General features: G+C 55.3%; 1 protein-coding gene across 1 annotated transcript; it reads right to left on the bottom strand.

Annotated features, from left to right (window-relative positions):
- Positions 1-839: 839 nt before the first annotated feature.
- Positions 840-5,612, bottom strand: AP5S1 (adaptor related protein complex 5 subunit sigma 1). The gene is made up of 3 exons (XM_075563949.1): positions 5,363-5,612; positions 3,392-3,583; positions 840-2,100 (listed from the first exon to the last, which is right to left on the bottom strand). The coding sequence occupies exons 1-3, from the start codon at positions 5,545-5,547 to the stop codon at positions 1,671-1,673; spliced, it is 807 nt and encodes a 268-aa protein (XP_075420064.1). The 5' UTR covers positions 5,548-5,612; the 3' UTR covers positions 840-1,670.
- Between the last annotated feature and the right edge of the window lie 5,246 nt (positions 5,613-10,858).

Raw genomic sequence — 10,858 nt, 5'->3', positions numbered from 1 at the left:
CAGCAGTAGGAGCTGCCTGCCTAGCTGGGCGCAGACTTGTCCTGCCAGTACCAAGATGCCCCCTCCAGCAAAGAGGCAGATTGAGAAAGTATCTGTGCACCGAGTTTTATTGAAAGCACTGAGTTAAACTGAAAACAATCAAGCCACCACTAGCAACTGTTGGTTACAGTCTCTCTCATTTTCCCACCCAAGAGTCCTGGTGGCACTGTGGATGAGGCGTGCTGATCCAGCTGCTGAATAGGGAAAAGACCGGGCTGTCTGCTCCCATGCAGCGCTACAGCTTCAGAACCTCTCGGGGGCAGTTCCACTCTGTCCTCGAGGGTCATTCGGAGTTGGAATTGGCTCAGTGATGGTAATAAGTGGACAAAGGCTCCACCCGCTGCCCGCTCCGATGTGACCAGAGGTGCACTGGTCCTCAGAGCGCTCAGAACTGAGCTAGCTCCCCCGCTGGCAGCCAGTTAGCACTGTGGGTAGGGGGCTCAGCTCTGAGCTCTTCCCTGGCTCACCTCCTCACGCTCCTTCCAGTGTTGGCTGGTCACCTCCCACATCAGCCTCTTGCACCCAATCCTTGCCTCAAGCTCAAGAAGCCTACCACCCACAAGCTAAGGCAATGGCTCTTAATGTGTGGGTCGTGGCCCCTTTGGGGGTCAAATGACCCTTTTACAGGGGTCGCCCAATTCATACCAGTAGCAAACTGACAGTGATGAAGTAGCCATGATAATAATTTTATGGTTAGGGGTCACCACCACATGAGGAACTGCATTGGGAAGGTTGAGAACCACTGAGCTAAGATAAAAGAATGAAATCAGGGGCACATTAAAAGACAGACGTGCGGGGGATGAGAGGTGAAGGCAATAGTTTATTCAGACCCCCATCCAGAGAGGTGCTCACTCACAAAGCAACACCAAACCCAACGCCAGGGCTGCATTCGGACTCACTGTGGCCCCACATGAGGTCCTGAGATGCTCCGTATGGGAAGACCGCCTCATTTTCCTCCCACTCTCTCTCTCGGCGGTAGACCTGCATTACGTAGACTCATGGAAACAGGGTGAGATCACACAAGCCGAGTTTTTCATTCAAAATGAGAATGCTGACGACCACACTGAGGCCGGGCTGCTTGCACCCACCCAACCACCAGTGCCTTCTTCTCTCCTCACAGATTGGGGGGGCAGCCAGGATTTTCTGGAGACGTGGGTCAGAACCTGAGAAACAACAAAAGGCTCCCACGGAGGCATGCTTCTGAAATGTGGTGAGACCTGGCGCCAAGCGGGCCTCGCTGACAACCATCCTTGCTGTTGCCACAGGGGGTGCCAAGTCAGGGCCAGTCCATGTGGGAGGCACAGCGCCCCCAGGCGCACTGGCATGCCAATGGGTTTGAGAAGGCGATGCGGGCAGTGTGCTGTCGGAGGCGGGTTGGCAGGTCAGAAAGGGGAGAGGTGAGTGGAGCAGCGGGGTGGGCTCGACACAGGGTCGGAATCAGTCTAGCCCCTGCTCTGGGCCCAGGATGCGCTGTGATTCTGGAGCCCTGGCCCGTCCATTTGTCCTGTGTGGGGCAGCACATCAGAGCTGGGTGCAGGCTGAGTGGGAGGCAGAGGCTGCGCTTCATCTGACCATGCCAGGCCTCTGTCCTCCCTCCCACCCTCTCGGGCAGCCCCTCTCTAGGGAGAGGGTCAGAGGGGCCAGGCAGTGCTGAGCTCCTTCTCCAGGCCCTGGACGAACTGGTCATTGAGGAAGAGCAGCTGACCATGGGGCAGGAAGCGGGTGAGGATGGCCTCGATGCGGTCCGCCCGTAGTAGAAGGTTGGTGCCAGGGGCCAGCAGGCGGAGGTGTTCAGAGAGGAGGCGTGCCAGCAGCCGGAGGGTATTCTCAGCCAGAAGCAGGTTCTCATGGGCATCCAGGACCAGCGCGAACCCTAAGGAGAGCACCCCCAGCCATACCACCGTCCGGGGCTCCCGGAAAGGGTCCCCTGCTGCCAGGCGGAAGGCCCCGTGTGGGGCATCATGCAGGGACGTTGGTTCATCTGAGGCCGACGGAGGCTGCAGGTCCACCGATAAACGGCCGGACGCCTGCTGCTGCAGCTGGCACATAGACTCCGCCTGTCTGGGAGAGTAGGTGGGCAGGCCAGCAGTGAGGGGCCTCGTTAGGCCACTGCAGGCGCCCCATGTACATGGACAAGTACCCTAGCCACCTCTGGAGCCCGGAGTTGCCACTCTCCCCATTTTTCAGATAAAGCTGCTGAGGCTCAGAAAGATTACGGTAAGTATCCTGCCTAGGGCCACACAACCAGGAAGCATGAGCCCAGGTAGGAATCCAGGCTCCTACCTTCAGGCCCTGAACCACTTTCTCTTGTGACCAAGAGAAAGAAGGTTTTAAAAACAGCCCCTGGGGTGGGAAAGGATCCAGGATGGAAATTCCTGCCCCACCTGCTCCGCCTCAACCTAAAAATAAGCAGGCACGAGGAAGTGGAATCTGAGGCCACCGCTCCGTCTGTCTGCATCTGCAGCCCTCTCCAAAGGAAAGAAGCCTTAGAAACCACTCTCCAACCTCTACTGAAGTGCCTTTGACTTTGGGCCTCGAGGAGGCAGGTTTGAAAGGCCCCTGCCTGAGGTCAAGAGGAACATGGAGGTGACAGGAGGGGTCCCAAGAACGTTAACCACGTTCTCCCCTCCCCATTGCCCTTCCCCCTTACAGAATGGAGAGAAGGGAGGAGACACACGGAGCAAGGGAGGCTCTAAGGCCAGCCACACAATCTGTGCTCTGAGGCTCCCAGGCCTTCCGGAGACTCTGAGCAGAAAGCATTACCACAAACTTCTTCAGAGATTCTGGAAGCCCTGCCCTACGAAACGGGTTTACCCTGCCGACCCTCACATCCCAAGTTCTGCCGCTTTCTACAGCCTTTGGCAGGTTTAAGTTTCTGACGTTCTCGGCATGTTTACACATCAGTAAGGTGGGCTTCATCAGGGCCCAACCTCACAAGACTGCTGTAACCATACATGATGCACAGAAAAGGGCTTGCTGGGCACCTACTGGGATTTCTTTCTTTCCGGCTGCTGTTGATGCAATCCAGGCTCCAGAAAGGAACTGTGTGCCTTCGAGTTTTCAATGGCCAGGGCTTTCTTCTGAGGTGCCTCGGGGTGGACTCCGGCCTCTACTGGTTAGTAGCCGAGTGTGCACATGCAGCGACTCCTAACTACAGGGTCAGTGAAGGCTCACTACGATCATAACCAGGAAAACTCCATCACCCTTTCTTGAAGCCCTTCTCATGTAAGACGGAGAGCTATGGAAGACCCTTTGCCTGTTCCTTTCTCCTTCCATTTCCCTGGGCAGCTGGAAAATTACCACAATCAAGCAAGTATTGTGGGGAAATCCTGGGTCTGGGCTGGGCGGTTACCTGGCAACGGCCAAGATCTGCTCCTTGCGGAGGAGTCTGTCCCTCTCGGCCCCGTTTGGCCTTGGGTCATCAGGAGACTTCTCGGCACCAAAGACACAGGAGTAGAGCACTCGGCAGAAGCCTGTGTCCTCGTCATTCGGGGCCCGCAGGGTGTGGATGAGGAAGGCATGGACCATGGCTCCCAGGCAAGGGCTGCATGGAAGCCAGAGACCTCAGTGAGGTGAGAATGAACATCCCCAGGGTCACCCACAGAGGGTCTGTGAGCGTGACCTGTTCGCCAGTCCAAGGTCCCTGCCAGCCTCTGAATAATGGCATCAAGTCGACGTCACCTCTGTTGTTCTCCCCAATAGCCCTGGTGGCATAGTGGGTATGAATTGGGCTGGCATCCAAAAGGTCAGCAGTTCAAAACCACCAGCTGCCCAATGGGACAAAGATGAGGCTTTTTACTCCCATAAAGAGTTAGAGTCTTGGAACCCCATGGGACAGTGCAATGGCAATGGATTTGCGTTAGTGATATTGAAGAGACTCAGGCACGGCTGTACTTCGTACTATAAAACAAGGGGCCAGGGACCTTCAGAATAGTCCAAGGCACTGGGGTGAGAGAAAACTGAGGAACAGCTCCAGAGTGAGGGAAACCTCCCAGCCTGGACACAGGTGTCTTCCTAGATGGGCCCCTGGAGCAAGAAATAGGTCATTTCAACAGCAAGCATGAAAGCCATTAGGAAATATGTGGACTATGGGGTTGGTCTTGATCAGTGTTAATTTCCTGATTTTGAATATGGAGGGCATATCTGTTCTTAGAAAATGCACACTTCCTGTATGTAAGGACCGTGGGCGTTAGGAGTTGCCGTAGAGTTTGATCCAACTCACAGCGACCCCATGGGTGCAGGATAGAACTGCTCCAGGGATTTTTCCTCAGCTAGGACCTTTAGGAAGCAGACCATCTGGCCTGTCTTTGGAGGTACCTCTGAGGGGGGTCCAGGCACCAACCTTTCTGAGTAATAGCTGGGGACTTAACTGTTTGCACCGGGAACTCACCGCCATCGAGTGGTTTTTCTCCTGAGGTGTGGCTGGTGCTTTCAAACTGCGGCCCTTTATGCTAGCACTAACCCGACGCTTCCGGGGCTTCTATGTAGGGGTAACCGAGTATAACAACTGCAATAAACTCTCACTGTCCAGCCAGACAACCAAACTCGCTGTCTCTGAGTTGATGCTAACTCATAGCAATCCTGTAAGCCAGGGTAGAACTGCCCCTGTGTTTGAGACTGTAACTACTGGAGTGGAATGCCCCCGTCTTTCTCCTTCACATTATCCAGTGGGGCAAAATCTTATTGATGAAATCCCTAATTTTCTACAAGTTTGAAATTATTAAAAAATAAAGATACCTAAATAACAGAAACAGTCTGGTTGCTCAGTGGCTGATATTTGTATCCTAATGCTTCAAGGCAGCCCTAAAGGACAGAGAACTGTCCCGGTGAGTTTCTGAAGCTAATTCTTTTATGGGAGTAGAAAGTCTCTTCTTTTAAAAAAAAAATCTTTTTTTAAGTCTCTTCTTTTTCCCGTGGAGCCACTGTTGCTTTCGAACTACTGACCTAGCAGTTAGCAACCCAACATGTCACCACTGCGCCACCGAGACTCCTGTTTATATCTGTCGTTATGACCAAGTAGATACATAATCAGTTTGAACTGGAACAACGGGAAGACCTGAGCCTAGAGACCAGGCGCTGACTTCCCGCGACCCGCAACCACAGGAAAGAAACGTCATCAGCCCTCGCCCGTGGGTGCCCTCTGCCACAGAATGATAGTGGCCCACAGCCCCCTTGGTCATCGCATCGCGCGATCCTGTGGCGCAGTGTCTTCTGGGACTTGTAGTTCTTACTCCAGTCAGCCAGCTCAAGAGAGGGAGCCCCCTCCCGGAATCTGCTGCCCCAGTCCAGGCCTGAGCTTCGGGTCTCGAGGCGTCGAACTCACCCTTCCCCCACGAGACGGTGGGCTTCCAGTAACAGGTCGTTCCCCTTGGCAGCGGAGTGAGCAATGGCAGCTGCGCGCCCTTCGGCGCCTGCGCACGCTGGAGTGGGCACGCGCACGGGCCTGGGTGCGCACAGTGGGTGGGGCGGTCCGGTCTGGGTGGTGGCGGGTGGTGGCGTGGGCAACATGCACCGTCGAATCGCAGGTCCCAGCCGACTCTCGGCGGCCGCGAGGGGGCGCAGCGGCCCGACGGCAATCCCGCGCAGGCGCCTTGCGGAGCCTTCCTCCCACGGGCGGTGTCGTCATCAGCCGGCTAGGTTCCGGTTGGCGGAGATGCCTCGCAGCCTTGTGGGCCTGCGGGGAGCCACGGGGCTCGACGAGTCTGAGCAGCTCCGCAGGGTGTGGGCTGAGCTTTCCAGCTAGCCCATTAGTAGGCGGATCCTTGCTCTTTGCCCCCGGAAATTAGATTCTAATGGAGAATCTGCATATTTAATTATTTCCTTGAGAGATTCTGGGTTGTGGGTTCCCGCTACGGGTTAGGAGTCAAAATGTTTGAACCCTGGCCCCATCCCTGTCACTAAATTGAGCCCCATGCAGGTTAGTTGACCTGACGTACCTAGGCTCCAGTGAAGGTCTGCAGAGTTGGTAGGAGGAACTACTCCCCTCGCACCCACTTTTTCCCCACCCCCGCGTCCCAGCAGTCGCGTAGTTAGGTTACCGGTTGGGCTGCTAACCTCCCGGTCAACAGTTCAAACCCATCAGCTGCTTCTCGGGAGACAGATGAGGCTTTCTGCTCCTTTAAAGATAGCCCAAAAGCCACCGAGTTGGAGCCAACTCATGGAGGCTCTAGGGCAGGGTAGAAGTGCCTGTGTGAGTTTCCAAGGCTGTAACTCGTTATGGGACCAGAAAGCCCCATGACTGCAGCGTGTAACCACTCTGCCTTCAGGGCTCCTGGTAAAAGATTTACAGCCTCGGAAGCCCACGGGGCAGTTCTAGTCTGGGTCACTGGCAGTGAGTCTTGAGAGTTCTAGACTCCTAACCGCCAACAAACACATCCTCTCCTTGATCCCAACTGGAGCGAACTGTTGTGAAAAGGATTAAACCACTGAGGAAAGTGGGGTGCGGTGGGGGTACAGCAGAACCCAGGTGTGGAGGCCTGACCCTGAATGGTCTGGGCCTTTGGGCCTTGCTGCCTGCCCTGGGTAAGCCCCATTTGCGTGCCCCATCCCGCCCTGTGCCTCATGGCATGTGGCCTTGTGCCTCCCTAGATGTGGCCCAGTGGTCTGTGCCTCAGAGTCTCCTGTCCTCACAGGCACCACTGTCCCTTCCTGAACTGCCCTGCCTTGCCCTGCCCTCCCTTTTCTGACTCTCAAAGTGTACTCAAGATTCACACTTTGGGGAAGCTGTTCTTCCTGGACTGCCCACTAGCATTCGACTGTCCTCTGCCTCCCTGGTAAGAGTCCACCTGCAGCAGCATTCTCTCTCATGGGTGCAGCCAGTTATCACAGGACTTCACTCCCCAGGGGCCATGCCTAGGGCAGGACTGGAGCCAATCCAAGCACTCTCCTAGGTGACAAGAAATGGAAGGCAGGGGAGTGTACTTGGTCCCCTCAGGCTACTGGACCCAACTGGGTGGAAGTAGTAGGAATGGGCTGGAGGATATGGGTGTTTTAACCATAGGTACAATACACACACAGACTTGCACACAGTTAGGTGGCCCTAGAGACGAGAGGACTTTGGTCACAGGATTGGGGGTGGCTGGGGTGATGTTGGCTCAGTAATAAGTTCCTGGTCCTGGGCGCCTTCCCTATCTCTCTCAGCCAGACCTCTAGTCTGCCAGCTGATTATACTATAGAGCTGGCAGAGGGCTCTCTGGTTATTGGGGATCGGAACAGGGTGCCTCGCCAGCCCCACGTGGCATCTGGGGACGTGTCATGAAGGCGCCTAGGGGCCAGCCTTGTGTGGTGTGTGTGTGGAGGAGATAGGCCTGCATCACCTATCCCAGGGCACAGTGAGGGTGGTATCAGGAGGACTTCCTGAGCCTTGTGGGGTGGTGACTTGCAGGAAGCTTTGACTGGGAGGCTGATTGTGGGTTTGCTCTGAGAAAGCCCTCCTCCTCCGGCCACTGACTTCCCTGGGGTCCTGCCCACAGGCCCGAGAGTGTGTGTGCCGGGCACTATCTGAATAAGCATTGACACTGGCTCAGACATCATTTAGGATGGCCAGCCATTTGGCCTGTTCCCTGCTAAGCTGCCCAGTGAGCCAGCAGTTCCTGCCCCCGGGGTATTCCTGAGCAGATGGCCACCCAAGACCAGGGCCAGAGCAGCGGTTGGCAAAGGGTGGCTTTTGAGCCGTATGCCACTTTTTCACTACACACACGTGGCTCTAAAGTGAAATAGAAAATATTTCATTATTCAGATAATGGTGATTTTATTTGTTTCTTTAATTACATCTATGGCTCTCTGATCATTTTTACTTTGCTGTTAGTAACAGGATTGGCTTTCTGTCTCAAAAGTTTGCCGGCTCCTGGCTAGAGGGCTCTTAACAGCTCGATTCTGAATTGCCCCAGCCAGAAACTCTGTAAAAGTCCATCAGCTCGGGGGGGGGGGCAGTTGTGGTTCACTCACCCGATGGAATCCCACATAGCCATGGAAAAGCACAAATGGCTACTACACTTGCAATGTGGGTGAGTCTCAGACATGCTGTGTCAAAGCCGGCACAGAAGCACACAGGTGCACCCATTCGTAGGAAAAAGTGGAAACACAGGTGAGCCTGGTCGCAAGTCAGAACTCTGGTACCCCTTGGGAGGAGTCACTGGAGGGCCACAGTGGGTCCTGGGGCCGGTTACATGTTGGGTGGTGGTCAGAGGGGTGTGGACTCGGCACTGTTTTTGTGTGGTTGTTTAGCTCAACAAGAACTGGCCATAAGATATGGAAACTGTAGACAGCTCATGGGGGCACAGAGTACCAGCCACCTCCATCTCACTCTCAGGTGGCTCTTTTCAGGTCCTTCCACAGGCTGTGACATTCCCCTAAGCTGACAGCCCTTTACTTGGAAGTCGGGGGTTAATCTGTGAGCTAAGGCTGTGACTGACTCCTTGCCCTGCAGTGGAAAAACAAACACAGTCTCGAACTTGCACCTGGTTGAGATTTTGAACTTGGGAAGAGATTTTGGCCACAGCCTCTCAATGGGTAGATGACTCACCAGGCCCATGTCACACAGCAAAGTGCTGTGCAGAAGGCGGGTCCTGAGACCCTCTCTGCTTAGGGCCTGAGCGCTCCTCCTCAGGGCAGCCAGAGTAGAGGTCAGGCAGGATGGAAACAGACCTGGATGGGACTGCAGAAGATGGCAGTGTGTAGAAGAAAGGGGAGCAGGTCACCGTCCACTCACTCGTTCATCACTCATTCTGCTGGGCCTGCCCTCTGCGCGTTCCCAGTCTCCAGTTTCCAGCAGGTTCTGTGTAGACGTTTGCAATAGTCAAGACCAGGGAACAGAGTGGACCAACCCATTCGAGAGTGAGAGCAACCCTGGAGGAACGATCTAGGAAGGCTGCATGGGAGTGGTGGCATCTGATTTGGGCTTTCTGGAGAGGTAGAAGTGTGGCCGCTTCAGCGGGCAGGAAGGGTATCAGGATATGGGGACTAGATTCAGGCAAACACCAAGGCTGGGGAGGAGCCAGCCTTGCTGAACCCAGGGTCCAATGCCAGCCCTCCTTTGTACAGAGGACCCAAAGTCTAGTCAGAAATGCCCCAAAGCCTTCTCGGCAGCTGGGCCCTGGGGGTCAGGTCTGGCCCTGGAGATAAGTCCCTCCTAGATAGGAACTCAGGAAAGCATGATTTTCTAGAAATGGGCTATCATTCCCCTATTTTTGCCTCCCTTCGCCCCCGCCCCAAGCCATCTTGAGCCCCTAAGGTCAAAAGCCACATGCCAAAGACAGGCAGGAGAGAGAAAGCCTGGCTCCCGGGACCCCACAGAGCCACACTCCATGCTCAGTGAAGAGCATACACATTTATTTGGCTAAAGCTGCTACAGGGTTTCTGTTACATGCAGCTGAATGGATGCCCAGGTGGTGAGGTCGGGATTCTGGAGCCTGGCACATAGTAGGTGCTCCATAAATCAACACGCATTGGCAACCCTTAGTCCAGAGGCAGGATAAGGTGGGTGTCAGGCTTTGACCAGTGCTGGACCAGTTGAAGCCTTCTGGGCCTGCTGGCAGCTCCGAGGCACGATGATGGACAGGCTGGACTTCCTGGGCTTACAAAACCCACCCTCAAGACCACAGAGAACACTTGTGTAGAGGGCAGTGTGGGAGGCTTTTGCAGGGCCCCAGCACACAGTGGATGCAGATGTTGGTTGTGGGATATGGATGGTGTCTGTGTGACAGATAGACAGAAGGGAGAAATGTGAAGCACCAGAGATGCTTGGCGGAAGCAGGCAGCAGGGTTTGTGGCCCTGGGTAGGCCCAGGGCCCTCTCCCCCGCTCTCCTTCCCCCATTCAGGCTGTGGGCAGCGAAGCCCTCCGCGGACCCACAGCCTTGCACCTCTCCTGGCCCTCTGAGTTGTGGGGGATGGCCTACAACCCCTCCCTACCCCTCACCTGGTCTTCTTCCCACACCGCCACTGCCCACGCTGTGTCTACCCCCGTGGAGCTCCTGGCCCACAGGAGGTTGCCTGGTGCCCACTGCTGGGACATGCAATCCATGACTGGTAGTGGCCCACCTCCCCAAACCACAGCCAGGCCCAGAATTACCAGCAGGCAACCAGGCTTGGCATGCTCTGCTCCAGTCTTCATCCCCCTCTCAAGTGCCTTCTCTGAGACATCAGCACTCCCCACCCGTGTCTGCCTGCCCACCGCCCAGGACGGCCCCCACTCCCTTGGGTCAGCCCGATCGGTGGAGCGTGGTATGTGCACGTGCGACCGAGCACGTCCACCACCACTATTTAGTTCCAAACCTTTTCATCACCCCAAACAGAAACCCGGTACCTTTAAGGCAGTAACTTCTCACCTCCCCTCCCCCAGCTTTTGGTGACCACTCAACCTTCTGTGTCTGATCTGCCGATTCTAGATACCTCCCGTAACCGGGATCCTATAATACCTGTCCCCCTCCCATAAGCGGGATCCTATAACACTTGTCCCCTCCCATAAGCTGGATCCTATAATACATGTCCCCCTGCACTGACTAATACCCACTGGTCACCCAGGTTACAGCACGCATCTGGACTTCTCTTTATGGTTGAGTAGTGACCCCTTGCACCTGTGTACTGCATCTTGTTGGTCCATCCATCCATTGATGGACACTGGGTTCCACCTTTGGGCTGTGGTGAGGGAGGCCGCACAACGAACACTGGTGTGAAGCATCTCTTTGAGTCCCTGCTTGGCAGGCTCTTGGGTGGAATCGCTGGGTCATGTGCTACATCTATGTTTAGCTTCTTGAGGAACTGCCAAACCCTCTTCCACAGCGGCTGTGCCACTGTACCATCCCAGCAATAGCCGGCGGG

The sequence above is a fragment of the Tenrec ecaudatus genome, chromosome 12, assembly GCF_050624435.1.
Source record: "Tenrec ecaudatus isolate mTenEca1 chromosome 12, mTenEca1.hap1, whole genome shotgun sequence".
Lineage (NCBI taxonomy): Eukaryota > Metazoa > Chordata > Mammalia > Afrosoricida > Tenrecidae > Tenrec > Tenrec ecaudatus.
The sequence above is the reverse complement of the archived record's forward strand: the minus strand, read 5'-3'. Positions and strand labels throughout refer to the sequence as shown.